The sequence below is a fragment of the Engystomops pustulosus genome, chromosome 6 (genome assembly GCF_040894005.1).
Source record: "Engystomops pustulosus chromosome 6, aEngPut4.maternal, whole genome shotgun sequence".
Lineage (NCBI taxonomy): Eukaryota > Metazoa > Chordata > Amphibia > Anura > Leptodactylidae > Engystomops > Engystomops pustulosus.
Window position 1 is genome coordinate 140,557,607 of NC_092416.1, and position 21,390 is coordinate 140,578,996.

At 42.6% G+C, this 21,390-nt stretch overlaps 1 protein-coding gene across 1 annotated transcript; it reads left to right on the plus strand.

Annotated features, from left to right (window-relative positions):
* The first annotated feature begins 1,290 nt into the window (after positions 1-1,290).
* Positions 1,291-6,371, plus strand: LOC140064470 (keratin, type I cytoskeletal 19-like). Its single transcript, XM_072111401.1, has 7 exons — positions 1,291-1,863; positions 2,039-2,121; positions 2,388-2,544; positions 2,676-2,837; positions 2,915-3,040; positions 3,206-3,426; positions 5,779-6,371. The coding sequence occupies exons 1-7, from the start codon at positions 1,333-1,335 to the stop codon at positions 5,966-5,968; spliced, it is 1,470 nt and encodes a 489-aa protein (XP_071967502.1). The 5' UTR covers positions 1,291-1,332; the 3' UTR covers positions 5,969-6,371.
* The last annotated feature ends 15,019 nt before the right edge of the window (positions 6,372-21,390 follow it).

Below are 21,390 nucleotides of genomic sequence, written 5' to 3' on the forward strand. Positions count from 1 at the left end.
TCGCAACACATAATACGGGAACGTGCAATGAACATTTAATGAACCAGCCCCCCAAAATATATACCCCCAGTAATAACTACATACAACCCCCCGAACCGGAATAATTATATACAGACCCCCGGGTAACTAATCTTTATAGCCCCCTGTGATTAATATATATACCTGAAATCCATCCCTGGTAACAAACATATTCACATGACCCCCACCCCCAATCATAGATATACACATGGCCCACACCCCCAGTCACAGATATACACATGGCCCCCACCTCCAGTAACGCATATACACATGGCCCCCACCCCCAGTAACACATAAAACATGGCCCCCACCCCCAGTGATACATATTTGGGAGCTTCCAGAAAATAATAAAATTGTACTCAACTTCCCCCATTAACCCCGTGCGTGCTGTCCTCCTCTTTTCTTAAGGTGTCAGCATACTAATACACAGGACATCGGCCTCCTGCTGCTGGTGGCGCAGTGACGTCGCACACTGTGCCGCCAGTGCAAAGACACCAACGTCCTGTGTAGACACATGGTTCAATGGTAAAGCAGGGAACTTATTGCTCCCTCGCTCTGCCATATGCCGAAGTGTCCTGGATAACACCCAGTTTTCTGAATAGGCTATTAAAGCAGAAACATTACAAATGCAACATTCAAAGTTGTTTTGTGGATAATATAAATGTAAAACATTGTGATCCCAAATCCTCATGACAGGTTCTATTTAAATCCCTTGAAGTCAAACATCTTTACTCAGAAGAAACTGAAAATGTATCTGATTCCCATGTTGGGCTATATCTTGGGCTTAAAGAAAGATGGACTACTTCCCTAACAACATATCCTATACAAAACATTATCGGTGATATCAATACTAAAATATTTTGCTACTGTAAGCAGGTTTCCTGTTTGGCATTTAAGAACCTCTAAGGTTTTCAGTATGTGTAATTTCAGAGCATGGAGACAAATAATGAATGGGTAGCATCCCATTATAATTATATTGCACATGGTCCTGTATTCCAAGTTAAACATTTTCTGTGTATAGATGTTCTGCTGCAGTTCATCATAAAATGTTATTTCTTGGTAAGGTGTGGCATTCAGCTGTTTTATAGGAAAAATAATATGGTATCTTCAGAAATTCAAGCTGGAACCCCAAATAAAGCATTTTATGGGCACATTTTTTTCATGATCATTGCACAAACCTGATGTGACATGTTCCCTTGGGAAACAAAAGCCATAGTGGGCAACACCCTACATAGAGGTATATAATAGGGCTCTCACACATTGGCACATTCCAGGAAGCAATTGCCATTACTGCATTTGTAGATTGAAGCCATCATGAGTGTCAAGCAAAGCCACAGATCTTCTTCATCTGGATCTGTAAGGGGATTAGGAGGTGGAAGTTCTGGTGTTACCCGTGTATCAAGTGGATCTTACCGATCACCAAGCATGCATGGTGGTCAGGTAGGGAGAGGCGGGTGTTCCACTGGAAGTATTAGCTTAGGCCTAGGTTATGGTGGTGGCAGTGCTGGAGGCTTCAGCTCTGGATTTGGATTTGGAGGAGGTAGTGCTGGAGGATTTGGATCTGGATATGGAGGAGGTAGTGCTGGAGGCTTTGGATCCGGATTTGGCCTTGGTGGTGGCCAATCTGGTCTCTACGTATCTGGAGGAGAAAATATTATCAATGAGAAAGAAACCATGCAGATACTGAATGATCGCCTGGCAAACTACTTAGACAAAGTTCGCTCTTTGGAACATGAAAATAAGGAACTAGACATGAAAATACGAGAATTCTATGACCAGCAGGTTCCATATTCATCTCCTGATTTCCATCCCTTCTTCAGGACTATTGAGGAATTAAAAAATAAGGTATAATTATGGATCATATATTTAATATATGTGAATATACATTTGAATATTATAATAGCAAGTAATTCAATGTAAACGTTTCATTAATGTCCTTATTCATTGATCATATGCTTTGGTTTATTCATTATGAGCCAGACCCTTTTCAGCTTTGTAATGTTTCTCAAACATCTTTCAGATACTTCAAGCAAGCACCAACAATGCCAACATCCTGCTTCAGATTGATAATGCTCGGCTGGCTGCAGATGACTTCAGGACCAAGTAGGTTCTGAAACTTTCATATATTGCAGTACATGCTTTGTTTTAAAATTGATTTGTATGTCCAGTTCTACAACTTCCTGGGTAAATCATTTTGATCTAACAATCAACCCAACAGGTATGAGTTTTGCTTATAACCTATGACTCAGTTTTTGGCAGGTGCTGATACAATATTTCCAGGCAGGATCGTAATATGCCTTATACATTCTCTATTATGCTAACATTTAGTCAATGGACTGTGACAATACTTAGATTGTATTATATTCTAGGTATGAAAATGAAGCAGCTCTCCGCGCAAGTGTGGAGTGTGATATCAATGGACTACGTCGTGTCCTTGATGAACTTCATCTGTCTAAACAAGATCTGGAAATGCATCTCCAAACTCTGAATGAAGAGATAACTATCTTAAAGAAAAACCATGAAGAGGTAAAAAGAATAGAAGAACATTTTTCAACAATAAATCTGATGTTTACAATCTATAGATATAATAGGCATAAAAAAATGGAAAATCCTAACATAAATCCAAAGTTTCTTAATTATTTCCTACTCTCTTGCAGGAGGTCAGCCACCTTCGTACACAACTGGGTGCAAGAGTCAATGTAGAAGTAAATGCAGCTCCTGCCGTGGACCTAACCAAAGTAATATCAGAGATAAGGGATCAGTATGACACTATAATTGCTAACAAAGCACAAGAAGTTGAACAGTGGTACAATGAAAAGGTAAGGCATTGCAGGGACACTAAAAAGTTAGGGTTAATTCCGGACTGCAAGATGGTGAAGATATTCTTGTATCATAGAGCGAAGAGTTGAATCAGCAAATGACAAGCAGCGCCCAACAACTTCAGACACACAACACAGAAATAATTGAACTCAGGCAAACATCTCAAAAGTTGGAAATAGACCTTCAAACTCAAAGCAACATGGTGAGTCCAGTTGGCCATGTGTTTATACTCTGATGGTTTCTAGTTTGCTGGTCTACATGTAACGCTTGTGAAATCATGGGATACATGATAACATATCTCTCATTGAGATAACATAAGGCATTTTGTACTGTTTGTTCACCTATCTTTTCTTTCTTATATAATAAGAGAGGGGCCCTGGAAAGCACATTGGCTGAGACTGAGTCTCGATATGGATCCCAACTTGCCCAGATTCAAGATATGATAACAAATCTTGAGCAGCAACTGTCTGATCTGAGGTCTGATATGGAAAGACAAAACTTTGAATACAAAAATCTCATGGATATAAAGATCCATCTGGAAAGAGAGATAACAACATACAGAAGCCTGCTCGAAGGAGAAGATATTAAGTATGTATTTAACCAATAGAACATTACTGAATTGCATATTATATTGTAATGATTATATATACTGGTAACTATACAAGATTGGAATTATATAGAGGTATATAGATGAGCTCACCCTCACTGCACATTATAGGAAGCAATTATTTTTTAGTGTAGTCTGGAGCCAAAGACTTTCATACATTTGCATCACTAAGGGATGTAGATGTCCTGCCAAATTGATTTGGAAGGCAAACATATTGGGAATGTAGCTGGAATCTTTAACTTAGGTCTAAGTATGGAAAGCCAGTTCTGCATTATTAAGCCATTATTTATATATGGAGAAGGCTTAAGAGAGAAGGAGAGAATAAGAATTCAGGTTTGGTCTCAGAAGTGTATAAAAGAGCTCACCCACTCTGCACATGGCACACGTAAATGTCCTTTAGTGTAGTGTTGGTTTAGCCATCATTAAGCTAAGCCATAGTCTTTTATACATTTAGATCTATAATGGAAGTAGTGATTTGGTAGGGAAATTTTTGACAGTTGGTGGGAATAGGCTGAGCTTCGATCTAGGTTTGGGTGGACCTGTTCTGATACCTTAAGTTCTGATTTCAGATATGAAGAAGGTAGTGCTAGAGCCTAAGGAATAGGAGTTGTTTTGCAATTTACAATGAAAATAACATAGTCTAAATCTTTTACCATCTTGCTTCTGGCTTTAGGCATGTCTATCGAAGGTACAGAAGCACCAGTCACACCTAGTGCCTGATAGAGTCAAAAGCCATGCATGAACACTAGTGTTTTAAATGACATACGATATATGGTGGAGCCATCCGGCAGATTTTGTGTTGGAACCTAGAGGTTTCAAGTCATGGCTCTGCAGTGTATAATCTATTCCAGGAGCTCCAGAGGAGCATAGTCACATCCTACAAGTTGACCAATAGCAAAAGTTGCATCATAAAACCTCCTGGATGATGAGTGAGGGTATACAACTGCTTGAACTGCCAGTTTCCTGCTGTAAGGGAACCACAGGGCAACTTCTGCATTAAATTAATTCCTGTTAAAAATCCAGGGGATGACCAGGGTAAAGCAAGTAACAGAGGATACTTCAGTGGGTAAAGGCAACAACACAAAAATGGGCCTTAAAGGTCCAGCATAGCAAAGTCCATTTAAGAGGCTCCTGTGGTCTTTCTACACTGGTGTGATCAAGAATTGGTCAAAAAGCAGGGGAACTGATAAACCATGACCTCCTTCTTTCTATAATCAACTTTAAAATGAATTAATTAATGAGCCATAGGAGCTCTGGGTTTTTTTTTACCAGAGCTCTTAAGGCTACTTGTTAGCAAGCTGTTTCAATATGCAGTAGAACTTCTCCCTTCCGCTGTGTGCTAAAACTTCCTCTGCTGCTGTGAGATTACATCAGGCAGAGGGAGGGGGAAAGTGCTGATAGATAAGAGGGAGAGGGTCAGACAGTGTAACAGCCTGTGAATCTGCATCCCCTTTGGGCCCTGGTAACATTCCCCAGAGCCCTTCAGACTCATTAGCATATCAATGGCCTCCTTTCTTCTAAAACCTAAATTTAAACTTGAACTGCCCCTCTATCCCCACCAGGACTCACCACGCTCCAGAAAATGCCAACCAAGTAATCTTAAAGAAAATATTAAAAAGCAATTGAATTATTCAGATGTCACAAATGCATATTATAAATCAACAAACAATAAACTATATAAAGGGAACCTACCACCCCGATTTTACCTATAAAGGTAGAACGGATGGTAGGCCGGAGCTACTGCGCATGCGCAGAAGGCCGCAGAAGTCTGCGCGCCAAAGATTAAATGGTAGGCGGAGTAACGTGGCTACTGGGGCGTGGAGTAGCCGCGACTAGTAGCCTCATGTCTGGCTACTCCACGCCCCCAGTAGCCGCATAAAAAAATTTACATATGCCTTCATTAAACTTTTCTAAAAGATAGCCCAGGACGTGAGGATTAGCCCAAAAAAGGGGCTATCCTCGCATCCCATTGATCCACCTACCACCCGTTCTACCTTTATAGGTAGAATCGGGGTGGTAGGTGCCCTTTAAGCCAGTCATCATGTAAAAATTAAATTCCTGAAGACAGGTTCCCTTTAAAATTATGCTAATAAGTTATACACTGTTACACTGTGGCACCCTCTCCCCTGCTCCCTCAGCACTCATGCAGTAAGCAGGAAGTGCCAGATGTAAAATTGCATCTTCGACTTCCCTATGTGAAGCTAAAATGAGCTAATAATGTGTATAAAATGTCCCTGGGTAACGTCTATGCCCAGGTAATGGATGAAATGTACATTTTCTACAGATGTATTATTCTACTTAATTATACTAAGTATCTACATTTTCTTTTCCAGTAAGGGTTCATGGTACAAAAACAACAGAGACACAATCTCCAGTGGATCAGGTGGCTCAAGCAACATGGGCGGCATGGGCGGCATGGCCGGCTCAGGAGGCTCAGGAGGCTCAGGAGGAATGGGTGGCAGTGGAAAACCAAGAACTATTGTGGAAGACATTAAGGAAGGCTATTCTCACTCAAAGAATTAGATAAAATATGCCAGCTGTGCTCTTTGTAGATTCTGTGGTCTTGTTCTATTAAAACAAAGCACTAAGCTGTATACTTTAGGATGGGCTTAAATGAGACCCAGCCCAGGAACAAACATGGCCCATCAGCATGTTATTGGAAAAGCTACCCCACATCTGAAACTTTCCTAAAATGCCTAATGCTTCTGCTTTAATGAACAAAGATGACAGAATCAAAGTTTGAGCATCTTCCACCACTGCTTGGGCTCTTAAGCCACTTCTCTACTATGTTGCTATTATACTAGAAAAAATCCTAACATTTTTGTATTTTGTCTGTTTTTCATCTGCTTTTACATTGTGAGGGATTGCCAGACTCTATGGAGAATGTTTCCTGCCTAACTGATAATAAAACTGCTTGATGCATGAACCATGAGATTGATCCTGCTTCATGTTTGCTTAGAGGGATTGGTCCGTTGCCTTCAAAGTTACTAAATTATCACTTGCTGTTTGACTTGAAAACAGGAGAGAGGAATCAAAAGGAATGTAGATACTGGAAACACAATATAATACTGTACTACGTAAAGCATGAATAGGGGCAAACACGTAAAGCAACATGCTCCTTACTCTAGAATAGCCCAAAAAAGAATGTCTCAAAGAAGGAACAGATTCACAACTGTAGACAGCACTGTACCAATGTGGTTGCGTCTCTTCAGCAAAGTGTTAGAAAATGGTTTTGCTGAGGCTGTTGACTAGGGGCAGGAAATAAGAGTTCTCCTTATGGAGACCTTGCCAATTAAGACTGTCTTGTGAAGATTTATAGCCATTTATGCTTCACAAAGGGATTTTGGCAAATATGTAAAAAAATTTTCTAGGATGCCACAAGAAAAACAATGCCTCTTTTTGCTACCTTGAAAGGCAAACGCCTTAATGCCAAAAATGGTAAATCTATTCCAGAAGGAACAGATTCCCGAGGGAATTGTAGGAAAAATAGGGAAGAGTGAAGAGTAGGGAATTGTTTTAGCTTCTCACTCAGCTAAAACAATTCCCTTCTCTTCCCTCTTGTGACCAGGGTCTTGTGACCAGGGTCAGGAAGTCAGAGTTCTCCTTAGGGAGGCACTGCCGACACCCATGTTTATATGCTATGTGTACGATGGATTGTTGTTGATTAGTGAAGTTTAACCAACTTATGGTACATAAGGTTGAAAAAGGGGCACCTTTACTAAGGGATGTGCACCAGTTTTCTGTCTTTTAGATGCAAACTTCTTGCAGAGGTATTTTAGAAGTGTCCACGCCACATTTGTGTCGCACGTGACCATTTTGTGCTGCAGCTGTACTATACTTCATGCGTGATAGGGATTTTTATGCAGGGCCCCAACAGCCCTCTTGACTTTTGTAAGGTGAGTCCTTGTCAAGCGACAAGAGCAAAATCACAATCCCCAATATCACCCCCACAAAGCAAACCCTTCCAATCCCCCAACTACAAAGTGAAGGACAAAGTGTCCACTCCAGAGTTTTTTCTTGAGTTCCCTGGACAGTTCTCCAATCCTTCCAAGAGCATGGGTAATGGATCCATAGGGGCGATATCATCTGGGATCTATATGCGTCAAGCCACTCCCACCATCTTACAGACTCCTCTCTTCTCAGCAAGGGTCATGTCCAAAGCCATGCGGTTCTGAAAAGCATCTTGGATATAATTCACAAATCTCTGTGCTGTCAATGTTAAAGAAGATCATTGCCTGCGCCAACCGTAGATAAAGTCTCCTACCCTGGTGGCATCGTGGTCAGCCCTATGGATACAGTGATAGTCATGGTTGGGGTGTCCCTGAGAATACAGTCAGTCAGAAGAGACCAGCTAGCAAGAAGAATAAGTAAGTTTGCAATAGAAAGCGTGGAAGCATGCTGACTTAACTCTAGCTTCACAGACGTGGCACTGGTCAGCAGGACTTGAAAAGCACCATCGTAGCGATGCTCCAGACTCTCTTTCTCTGGTGTCTCTTTACCACCACGTCGTCTCCAGGCTTCAGGTTATGTGTCCTGAGGTCTATGTCTGGATCTGAAAAAGGAATCAGAAACACTTTTGCCGACCTTTTCCAAGGCCTGGCTCAACTGTGTGACTTGTTTCCTGCCATCAGCTATAGAAAGTAGGGGCCTAGTCTGGGTGCACAGCTAAAAAGTACTTCAAAGAGGGACAATCCCATCTTTCTGTTGGGGGTGGTCCCAACTGAATGGTGGGCAGCAGGAAAGCACTTGCCTGTTCTACACCCAGGAGGGACAAGATTTCAGTCTTTACCTGTCCAGTGAAGTGGGTTCTGCAACCGAACTGTATGGTCTCTGGAAGTCCAAACCTGCAGAAAAATCTCACTCATCAACTTCTTGGCTGCAGCTCTGGCAGTAGCCTTGAACATGGGAGAAGCTTCTGGTCATCCTGGAAAGAGATCAATGCACACAAGCACGTATTCCTACGTACCACTTTTTGGTAGCTGGATAAAATCCATCTGCAGTCTTTGGAAGGGATACAGCAGCTTGGGTGTCACCTTCTGTGGGGTCTTTACCACCTTACCCGGGTTGTGGTGAGCACAGACTATAAAGGTTTTCACTAGTCTACAGGGGTAGTAATGCCCGGGCAAACCACTGGTGGTTTATGAGCGCTAGCATGGCCATTTTGGATATGTGTGTGTGTGTCCCTAGGCTACTTGACTTACTGTCGGGTGCAGGGCTCTGGGCAGGCACACCCTCTCTCCCAGCATCCAGATCCCATCGGCATCTGGGCTCCAGCTTTCCTCCACACTTCCTTCACTTCTGATAACTCTCGGGCCACCAGGGACTGGAGCACCTGTGGATCAAACTTTTAGCTCAGAACTCACCGCTGAGACTTCAGGACAGTCTCTGCGTTCCATCTGTGCAGCTGCCTTTGCCATCCCGTCAGCCACATACTTGCCCTTGGCTTGTGGAGTTACAAAATTGTTCGTGCTTTTACTTTTACTATCCCCACCTCTTTTGGGAGTAAGAGAGCATCCATGAGCTCTTTAATCAGTGTGCCATGCTTAAAGGGGGTCCCTGCAGAGGTGAGGAAATCTCTAGCCTTCCATATGGGTTCATAGTCGTGTCTAGAACCCAGAACTATACCTTGAGTATAGATGTTTGCCCTTTTACCTTCCACCAGCTGTAGTGCTTCCCTGAGTGCCGTCACTTCACCTCCTGCGCTGACCTGTTTGGAGGGAGTGGTTCTGCTTGTACTACCTCATGTGCACCACTGACCAGTGTATATCCAGTGTAGAACCGTCTGTCTTCTCCTTCAGACCTGGAGCCATCTATGAGAAAAAAACTCAACATCTGGGTTAATCACCCTTCTCTCCACCCCTCTCTAAATCCTTGAAGACTGGTGACAGAAAGGCAGGATTCAGAGCTGTGCACCTTGTCAGTGTGATGCTCTGGGAGTGCACACTGGAGTCTGAGCTGTCTGGCCTTTGCTCAGATGCTTGGGCTGTACTTGGGTGAGGACACTGTGCAAGGTATGTGGGGTTTGCAGTGAGTGATCTAGGGTCTAGCATCAACTCACTGGCCTTGCTGAGCAGATTGCTGGCTGCAGCTACTGACACCCGAGGAGCTCCCCTCACGACTGAGTCTAACCAGGCCAAATAGTGGGCCACTGGGGAGGCCACCACGTTCCTGGGATAGACACCTGTGGCCTAGATACTCGGTGCAAAATAAAATAAAAGGTCTGGTTCAGTGGAATGTGCCTAGGGCAGGGGCAGACAGGATTTGCCAGCTTAAGGCTATAGAATGCATCAATTGCCTCCTGACTAATGGCAAATGGGGACGAGGCAATTCAATCAGAAAGGGGCAGCAAAAGGCTGGAGGCAGTAGACCTTATCATAGGCCTGTTGGAGCTGGCCAGTCCTAGAAACATGTAAAGAGGCTTAGGGCTTCAGGGCAGGGGCACATTCTGGACTGCCAGCTTTCTTTCCTCTGTCAGGTGTCTGCCTGTGGCTGAGAGGCAGTGGCCTAGGAAGACCACCTTCTCCTGGCAGTTCTCCTTGCAGTTTGTCTCTGGAAACTTTGCAACCCTTCTGGAACAGAAAACACATAAAGTCAATAAATGCATCCTGGCAAACAAAAACAGTAGGTCCTCCGCATACTGAAAAGGAGAACATCCAGTTAGGGGCTAGTCTGCCAGTCTACTCCCTCTCCCTGTAGGGCCGTGGGGTATTGGCTGGGTGAGTTTTACCCCCTTGTGGGAATCTTCACCAGGTATACTGAACTGGTAAAGGCAAATAGGTACTGGCAATCTTCATGTAGGGGCACAGAGAGGAGAACATTTGCCAAATCAATAACAGTGAATAATATGTCACTCTCGGGGACTGCTGCCAGTTTAGGTTGGGGACCACTGGGCTTCAGTACACTCATTGGCAACTTGGAGATCATGGACCATCCTACATGTATCCGACTGCTCTTTCTGGGTCTTTTCTTGACTGGGAATAGGTTAAAATCATCATCGGGCTAGCAGGGGAGAGTTCTACAATGAAAGGTGATAACTCTGTTTGGGGGGGCTGTTCAGAAGGGGGACTGTTCTCGCTGACATCCTTGTCTGTAACCACCCCCCCTTGTCCTGCCCTGTTGGGGCCGTCTCCGTCACTCACTACAGTAATGTCGCCTCCCCGCAACGCCCACTTTGTCTCACTTTGTCCCACCAGTCTCACTTTGGCGTGGTCTGTGAAACATCTAGATATATAGGATTCTCCCTTCAACATCTCCAGTCCAGTGTTCTGTGCTCTCTATAAAGTTCTGGCCAGACTTCAACTTCTCAATAGGGAGAAATCCTGTGTTATCTATACTTGAAGGCCACTTTCATGTCAGTTCTATACACAGCAAAACACAGCTACGAGAGATCTCCCTCTCGTTAACCCCTTAAACGCCAGAAAGCAGGTACCAGACGCATTGCAACACTTTTTATAGTAATTTTTCTCTAATTGTCGGGATCAAATATGTTTTAATAATACCCAAACAACGTCCCACACTCCAAGACCCTTAGCAGACACCCGAAATGGTGAAATATCACCAGCCGGCGTTTGTTTTCAAACGTCTGCCAGGACACTTCAAGCATGCTCAGCTGCTATCCTACAAGAAAGCCCCACAGAGTAGAGTCATAGGCAATCAACTTTCAGGGACTTGAAGGGAATATAACTTAAGATGGCCGCCACTGAAGGATGGTAGAGCGTGTCATCTTCTCTAACCACCAGATATAGGGGATGGAGTCTGCATTTTAGGGGCCATCTTTCACTCCAAGGAAAATATAATTAAATCTCTTTTTCTCAAATTCTTTCCACATCAAAAGTTTTGAAATGTCCCTTATCGCCTGTCTCTTTCTTCAACGGGCACTCTGAAAGAATTCCTGTCACTCTGTCCTGGTCCCTCCGTCAAAGTCAGAGGCTCTAAGTGTCTGTTTGCAAATCTGATCAAGTTTTCTCACTTGTACAATCATCAGATCATCTGACACATCCCAAAACCTTCAAACCTTCAATATTACTTTTCATTTCTTTTCCCCTCATGTGAAAAACAATCTTCCTTCTTGCCTGCAATGCACTTGGCTCAATTCCAATTCACTACTCATCATAAGTGTCCATAACCACAAAACTGTCAAAGGAACCTGTCCCCACAGACTCAAGTGGGTTTCACAACGGATGCCGACACCTCGATTTACTGACCCCAAAGAAACTAGACACCTGAGTCTTCCACAAAGGACCCAAGACTAAGTCACTGCCTGACTGGACTGATGCTAGACTAAATCACTGCCCTCAGACTGACCCTGCAAGTCCACAAGGGACTCTACACTGGATCACTGCCTGACTAGACTGACTCTCAGGTCACTGTCCTCAGACTGACTCTCCAAGTCGCTCTCTTTCAGACTCGACTAGTTCTTACAGTCATATGAGACCGCTCAGACTCCCAAAGAAAGTCGAATGCTCACCTGGCCAGGGCAGGTCTCCGCAAATCTCTGAGACTCACTTCTGTGGGCATGCCTTAATGACAAAACTGTATTACTGACACTATGACAATCACAACAAAATAACTCCCACTCTAGCATTGCAGACATCTAAGGGTTACTACTTCCTGTCTCCCTGCTTCAGCTAACACCACAGACTGTCTGACCATCCATCACTGAACAGTCTCTGTCAGTCACCGTCCAATCAACTGACAAAGTGGTTCTTTGCCAAAACTATGAGCTTAGGTTACAGTGAACAATAGTGGCAAATATATGACACAGAGACAGTCTTACCCAATTCGTCCAATTAGTGTAACAGTAGTGACATATCAAGGTAGACAAGAAAAATTAATATCTTACCCTGGGAGCTCTCTGGTCAGTTCTGTTCACCAAGCTGGCGGGGACCCTTCACGGAGGCTGTCTCGGTGTTGTTTTTGCTCACTCCTAAGCCCACCCAAACAAAAAGGGACACCAATTGATAGGGATTTTTATGCAGGCCCCCAACAGCCCTCTTGACTTTTGTAAGGTGAGTCCTAATTAACCCTTTTATGGTTGTCCCGGTACCAGGGACTTGAACATAAAACCAAGACACATGTCAGTCTCTTAGTGTATGTAAAGATCTTCCCTCGTTTAATATCTGAAATGCAAAATATCACAGACTGAAGAGTCATCAAAGAGGCGTGAATAGTATACTGCAAAGCTATTGGTGAGAAGAAAGAGATAAACTGGCACCAAAAATCAAAAGCTACTAAAAGTATTGAGAATGACTCCAGAAGATAAACAATGCTAGAGAACAAGATAAAAAGGAGAACAATCATGTATAACAAGTGTCAAGGAGAAATCCTTACAGGCAGATCTTAAATAAAAAAGAACTGAAGTTGAATTATGAATTTAACTGGACAGTGGTCAGCGAACATGTCTGCTGTATCTAAGATGGCGGACAGTAGTCAAGATGGCGTTCGAAACCAGTGCAATCTCCTTAACAATGCGTCACAAATTTCTGCACTGAAAGGGGCGTTCCGGTGCTCAGTGGGACTGTGAGCCAATATTTTAACATGTAAAGTCTGACAGAAGTGTGTCGCATGGTCCATGTTAAAGATGCACCAAACAAAAAAAATGTTGCAGTGCAGGGGGCGCCAGATTCATGAAGAACCAGAAATCCTGAATCTAGCGCCCTCTGCATGCTATACAGGCGAACTGCACATAGTACAGACTGCACTGTTCTTAGTAGATGTGCCCCACAGTGTTGATCTGGAGAAAGGCATAAAAACCCAACAAGGCAGATGGCAATTGGCCAATAGTAGGGGAATATTCCTTCCTGACCCCAAATATGGTAGTTATAATAATTCCCCACACAGTATGCTGATCACAGGTGGTCAAAAAAAGAATATCCCTTTAAGTAAAGATAAGGAAATTCTTAAAATGATCTACTTTGAAGCTGTAAAATATTGTGTAAACTGAGAATCCTGTGTGGAATTAGAAGTAGGGATTCTGGCAGCGCACCTGTGGGATTATTACTGTGTTATCAGCATGTGGGTGTGAGGAGTATTATACGGCTAATTGTTAGGTGTCAGGAGAAAATCTTCTCCCTCCGGCAGCTGGAGATGACAGTACCAGCCCCGACAAAATAGTATCTTGTGCAAGTAACCAGAGGCCGATCCAATATATAACTTGTGAGTAAAGGCCTTCTCCACCAAATAGGGTGTGTGACAGACAACTGTTAGACTATGACTCCTAGCATTCCCAGATTGAGAGTGATAGTTCACAAGAACTTTTCAAGTATAGTCTTGCATTGGTTTTTGGCACAGAACTATAATCTGATGAGGAAATGATGGCAGCACACTTTATTATTCTTAATGGGGTCATACACCATACACCATATATAATGCATACACTATATATTAATGCATTAGAATATTTATCTTATAAATCAAGCCAACTAATAAGAGGTTCAAATTAGACAGTATTAAAGGAGTTGTCCAGGAGTTGAAAAACATGGCTTCTTTCTATGAGAAATAGAGCAACTCCATTATTTTTTTTCCAGCTGAGCTGGAAAATTAGGCACAAACTATAGCCAGCTTTGTAAGAAAGCATCCCCATCAAGCTATGCCAGATTTATCATTCAGCATCAGGCAAATCTGTTCCCCATCTAGTCTAAAATGTCTAAATCTGCTCCAATGAGCACTGTTGGCTCATTAGGGGAGGATTAAGTGTACCTTTATCCTGAAATCCAACATTCTGTGGTAATTTAAGGGGTATTCTGGCAATATGAACGTCTGATACAAAAACCCATAATGCTATAAATAAAAGAATATAACAAAACTCAATGTCGTGAGTCACAAAACTGAGCTTAAATAGTTTGATTTTATGATTCACAAAATTTTACTGCCTCTGTAAAATAGACAACGTTATCAGCAAGATGGCCAGCTCTGGAAACTACAAATCCCATGATCCTTTAGTTCTCATTAACTCCTCCTCCCTCTTATGCTCTGCTCTGTTACCATAGTAATGATATGTGACTGCCATCACTGCACTCAGATAATGTCCCACCAACTGACTACAGCCAAACATAGTGGTGATCACATGACCTGCCCAGGCAGGTGCAGAACATGTGATGTGGACATGTGACCAGCGGCCATCTTCTGTCCTGTGTCTGCACCGGGTGGAGGAAATCAATTGACTGATTAAAGGGCCAGTAGCCCTTATAGTCTATGTCCACAGAATTTTGTGCTAAGAGGAGCACAATTTTAAATAACAACTTATTACATATTAGCTTATATTTTAAGGACCCAGTTGTATATGAATTATGCTGATTCCTGGAATACCCCTTTAAGTTCCAACCACTGTGACCCGATGAGTAGACATTCATGCACAACCCCTTTAAGATCGCACTGTACTTTAAAGCTCACTCTAGAGAGGGCTGCAGGTTGCCATAAAGATTTTTTGTTTTCAAAAATTGCCTTTCCACCTGATATCCGTATCAGGACAGGAACAGAGACTTATTCTTCAGTGATGACTCATTTGTTGGCTCTGCCACTCTGTAATTACATTTGTCATCTGCCAAGTTCACTAAATATTTTGTGACCGGTCTCCAGGTTACGGTGACTGGAAGGGGATTATGGGAGTGATAAATGTTTGGATGCCTAGGAGGTTGCTGCAGAGAAAATGCTCCTTATAGATCTCCTTGTCCATCTTCCTTAGCTTTTATAGTATAAATTAAGCATTGTATTGTTCCTACATAAATGGGCATATTTTGCAACATGTACCATGGTTAAGTATCTCCATTCACAGCCATGTTGGATCTGATGAAGAGGGTTGTACACCCTCATAAATATATAAATCATCCTATTTATGAATAGGAATCTACCCGGCCTCATGAGACTCTCATTGGTGCCTACCTCTCCGATTTTTAAACAACCACAAATACATTTTATTGGATGTCAGTCTCATCCCAGGATAAGGCCGTCTAGCAACCTTTGCTATGTTGTTTAAAGGGAACCGAACTGAAATTTCCTCTGGTACATCAGACAGAGGGAAAAGGGAAGTGCAAAGGAACAGGGGGAAGAGGTAGAGCTGTGCCTTTACGGTGTGAAGCCTTAGCATCATGGATAACAAATATAAGACGCTTATGGGTGTGGTAAGATGGATAGGGAAAGAGAGACAGACAGGGAGACTAAGCGAGTGAGAGACAGGCAGAGAGAATGAGTGAGAGACAGTGGCATAAAGTATGAGAGACAGGCAGGGAGAGTGAGTGAGTGACAGAAGAACAGGCAGGGAGATTGAGTGAGTGAGACAGGTAGGGAAAGTGAGTGAGTGACAGAGGTACAGTCAGGGAGAATGAGTGATATACAGAGAGGCAGGAAAAGTGACTGAGAGACAGGCAGGGAGAGTGAGAGGAAAGGAGAGTGAGTGAGAGACAGGCAGGGAGAGTGAGTGATAGACAACGAGACAGGCAGGGAGAGTGAGTGAGAGACAGAGGCATAAAGTGTGAGAGACAGGCAGGGAGAGTGAGTGACAGAGAGACAGTCAGGGAGAGTGAGAGACAGAAAGACAGGCAGGGAGAGTGAGTGATAGGCAGAGAGAGAGGCAGGAAGAGTGAATGAGAGACAGACAGGGAGAGTGATTGACAGAGAGACAGGCAGGGAGAGTGAGTGAGAGACAGGCAGGGAAATTGAATGAGTGGAAGAGAGACAGGCAGGGAGAGTGAGAGACAGAGAGACAGGCAGGGAGAGTGAGTGAGAAAAAGGAAGGGAGAGTGAGTGAGAGAGAGAGAAAGGCAGGGAGAGTGAATGAGAAACAGGCAGGGAGAGTAAGAGACATATAGGCATATATAGGCATACATTTTATATTGTTTTAATTCCTGTATGCATTGATCTGACCTGGAAGGATGTTCTATTACAACTGGTAACAATGGATGGTTATTTATGCTAACTTCAATGTGCTGTTTGATGTGTAGATAAGAGCAGGAAAAGATCAGATATCGTAAGTATCTCTTAAAAATGTTCTAGACTTAGGGTTACATGTGCGAATGTTATATCTAGACAACTCTAATCGGTTGACAGGAAGAATTAGGTGGTAGTTGACTTCTTACAAAGGAAACCATACGATTTATGGCTATTGTCTTAATAGAGATGAATGTCTATCCTGACAACTTCAATAAGAAGTTTGTTCAGTTGTCACCATAATAACAGTGCCCACTAATTAGCCAACTGCAGCTATTAGAACTTTGTTTCAGCCAATAAGATATCTTGCACATGCTAGTCAATGGGAAATAATCTGTATAAAGTTAGGTAGTTAGAGTGAAGAATGTACTCAGGATAACAAAATAACACATTCTCGAATTCACTGTTATTGACAAAAATACAGCATTTCAAATATATAATTCTAACCTAGCAAACATCACTAGGGGATTAACATTTGAGAGCTCAAATTAAAAAAAACTCATAGAGGTTAAAAGACCCATTCACCCTTTTTGCTGCAGGGAAATTGTTGCTCAGTGCAGACAATTAAATAATGAATAATCCAATAATAAAATAATAATAATCAAATCTGGATCCAAGCCGCACCATGACGCCTATTTTTGATGCAGATTTTTGCTTGAAATTACATCAGATCGAGTGACGCAAAACAGGTAATGGAAAATGCATTCGGAAATCTTGCATAAAAAATGCACAAAAAAACTTACTACCAAACAGACAAATCTGCACATAAAAATAGATGCGGATTTTCATGTGACAATCCACAACTTGTGCAGATAACATAGGAATTCCCTAAAAAACGGCAGCACCTGGTATGGGGCAGGTAAAAGGAGCTGTAGCAGTGCAGAGTTACCGTCATGGCCATAAGTTTTGAGAATGACACAAATGTTAAATTTTACAAAGTCTACTGCATCAGGTTTTATAATGGCAATTTGCATATACTCCAGATGTTATAAAGAGTGATCAGCTTAACAGCAATTAATTGCAAAGTCAACATTTGCCAAGAAAATGAACTTTTTCCCCCAAAACACATTTCAACTTCATTGCAGGCCTGCCTTTAAAGGAGCAGCTAACATCATTTCAGTGATTGCTCCAGTAACACAGGTGTGGGTGTCGATGAGGACAGGGCTGTAGATCAATCTGTCATGATTAAGTAAGAATCCCACCACTGGACACTTTAACAGGAGGCTGGTGCTTGGCATCATTGTTTCTCTTCTGTTAACCATGGTTATCTCTAAAGAAACATGTGCAGTCATCATTGCAATGCACAAAACTGCCCTAACAGGGAAGAGTATCGCAGCTAGAAAGATTGCACCTCAGTCAACAATCTATCGCATCATCAAGGAATTCAAGGAGAGAGGTTCCATTGTTGCCAAAAAGGCTCCAGGGCGCTTAAGAGGGACCAGCAAGCGCCAGGACCATCTCATAAAAGTGTTTCAGCTTTGGGATTGGGCTACCAGCAGTGCAGAGCTTGCTCAGGAATGGCAGCAGGCAGGTGTGATGGAGGAGGCAGCAGGCAGGTGTGAGCCTCGGAGACTCTTTGAGCAAGGCCTGGTGTCCAGGAGGGCAGCAAAGAAGCCACTTCTCTCCAGAAAAACATCAGGGACAGACTGATATTCTGCAAAAGCTACAGGGAGTGGACTGCTGAGGACTGGGGTAAAGTCATTTTCTCTGATGAATCCCCTTTCCGATTGTTTGAAACATCTGGAAAACATTTTGTTCAGAGAAGACAAGGTGAGCGATACCACCAGTCTTGTCTCATGCCACCTGTAAAGCATCCTGCAACCATTCATGTGTGGGGTTGCTTCTCAGAGGTCCTGAAGAAGAAGGGTCAACACTGCAAATATTGACTTGCTGCAGTAACTCTTTCTAACTGTTAATAAAAGCTTTTGTTACTCATAATATGATTGCACTAGTATTTCTGTATGTGATAAAAACATCTGACAAACCAGAGGGCAACAGATCATGTGAAAGTATAATATTCGTATGGCCATGACTGAACTATACGTTCTCTTCTGTCTATGACATATGTTAACTCACCAGTAATAACCAGCTATACAGCATGGGGAATAACAAATTCAGCTCTGCTATATGTGTACAAGTGATATTTTGAGATAATCTCCAAACAGGGATGGATTTAGACTAGACTAGAATAGAAAATTATATTGTACCCAAAGGGAAAATTAATGTGTCACTACAGCAAACATAAAAACATACAATATAAGATAATACAAGATACATACATAGATTAAAAATACACACAACTATAAGCCCTCTCTAATTGTGACCATGCGCAAAAATTAAAGTACTATATGCGTAAGTGCCAAGGGATCCTGTGTGGAAGTGGGTTGTAGACCATTGTTGTTTACCCTCCTTCCCTAAAATGGTCCTGTCTCTAAAAAGGTAGAAAGTACTTCTTATTTCCACATAAAACCTGACATGCTCTATGGCCCCTAGAATCACTGAAGTTCTCGCTTTCTAACAAAAATATTGCCATCTGCTGTTTAAAATGGTTATCACATGTAGCTTTGACTCTCACACAGAGGACGCCCCCTGGAGGATAAGAAAATAGCTACAGGTGTTCCTAATTTTGCAGAGCACAAACGTTGTTTGTGAAAAGTGATACAAACCCCATCCATTGTACTAACATCCTAATCCCAGATATTATTACCACATCTCTCTAGCACACATAGTGGGGACCATGGTATAGAAAATCTGTTGGAGACAGAAACTAAATCATTATAGGACACATCATATATCAGTGTGCAGACACTTTCATTTTTATGTGCATGCAGGGGCCTAGAGCACATAGATTGTGAGCCCATTATGCTCAGGGTCCTCCTAACAATTATAATTAGAAGCCATTCTAGTGTTTAGGTGTAACTAAAATCTGTTTTTCATGCTGTCCACCAGGTGGCGGTATTACTCTTTGAAACAACTTGTTGCCTTGAAACTTTTCTAACTGAGCCAAATACATGAAGAAAACTTTGTCACCAGTAATATGAGCATCATGTCCTTAACCCCCTCAAATGTAGAGTATATCAACTCAATTAGCAGAGCTCTCAGGTAGGATATGAAATGTCATTTCTAAACTTCCCTCTTTTATGTGAAATCTGGCCCATATATCAATGAAAAAATCCCCCTCAAAGGCATGCGAGAATAAGCAGAGAGCAGTCACTTTTTGTCTGAGGTGAATTACCTCTAGAGGCTGCAGGGGGAGTATCACTTTAGATGCCCCTATTTTGGGTTTTGCAGTACCTAGAACCATGGTTTACTATAGGACCAAAGTAGGGATGTTTTTTGCCTACACTGGACATCTCGTGGGTTTCTGTGTGCTGGTAGTAACATTCAAGATGTAAAGATAGGGAGGTCTGTGAGGCTGCAGAGAAGGGGAGCTCTAGTAACACCACCCAGAGCCTTTCTGGCTCATTAGTATAATTTTAAAACTGGAATCCTTTTTAGAAGAAGATAACCCCAGTGTCGGTGCCTGGATCTATGGGTAAGTGTCCCTGGTTTATCTTGCTGGATTTTGATGTAGATTTCGTTTAAGTTGTCATTATTAATATCTGTCGGGTGCAAAATGGGAAGTGTAGGTTGAAGAAGGGAGGGCGAATAATGGATATTTCAAAATGATGGCAATGATTTCTGTTTTACAAATCTAGTGGAAGTCATGGGTGGGAGAAATTGTGAGGAAAACCTGATACAATGAAAATAGGAATGACTCAATCAGAGACATCAAGACGTAAAATGGAAGTCAGTGGCCCACATTTATTAAAGCCCCTGAGCCAGTTTTATAAGGGACTTTGCACATACTTTTGCACATGTGTCTGCGGCACATTTGTGTCTATGCCCGATGCGGTGCTCAGTCAGACCATGCACTACATTTATCATGCCTGAGTCTGGCAGAAATGCGTTGCACAGTCTATGTTAAAGGAGGAAAAAAAAGTTGGTGCACCCTGTCGGAGTAGTGCAGGGTGCACCAGGTACATGAAGAAGAGGGACCAGAAATCCTGAATCTGGTGCCCCCCTCACACTACACAGACACACGGCACTCAGTGCAGTTTACACTATTTTTGATGAATGTGGGCCATTGGGTTTAATCATAGCATCTGTGCAGACCAGGTACCTACCACTTTATGGTGATGAATACTGCTCTTAGTATTTAGAAAAAAAAACAATGAGGCAGCACTCCTGGTGTACAAAAGACTTTTATTCACCCTAAGTGAAAATGGCTCCATTGAAGGGATTAAACAAATTTCAATACCCAAAAAACGGATGTAAAATGGGGCTAGTAAGTAAAAGTTAATAACAGAAAATATTCACTGACAAATTAAAGAAATTAAGATAAAAAAATTAATATACAAGAAATGCTGTTAATGTCACTGCGCTAGAAGATGGCACGGGGGAACCTGACCAGAACTGTTCATGGGAGAGGAGGCAGCTGGTAACGTCATAACAGTTGGCCCTTTCAAGGCATTGTGAAGTGCACGTGTATTATCATACCTTCGTATAGCGCAGGGACAGTAATTATGGATGTACACTCGTACCATCTCATAGCGCACTGACAACAACTCAAGTATGTTGGAAGCTGTAAACAAGGAACGTAGCCATGGCCATGGTGCTGATGCTGGTGATGGAGCTGCTGCTGCGGAGAGAGGTTGAGTAATATCTGTGCATGCTACAACTTTCTCTGGTGCAAGCAGGCACAATGATTTGCAGTGTTTTTTTGTTGGCCAAAATAGCGTTCTCAGAATGAAGAGGTCAGACAAAGATGAGGCATTGGTCAAAGTGCCTCATTGTTCCATCTTCAACCAGCTCCACCTCTTTTGATGCACAGCCCTCTACCTCACTCACTTTCAAAATAGCAAGGACGTCTCTTCCACAGGTCATGGATCAGTCACTGACGCTCCATGATAACTCTCTTAGCTAGGATTCTGTGGGCCATCCACATGCCTCTGCCACAGATTTAGAAACAGAGTTCCAAG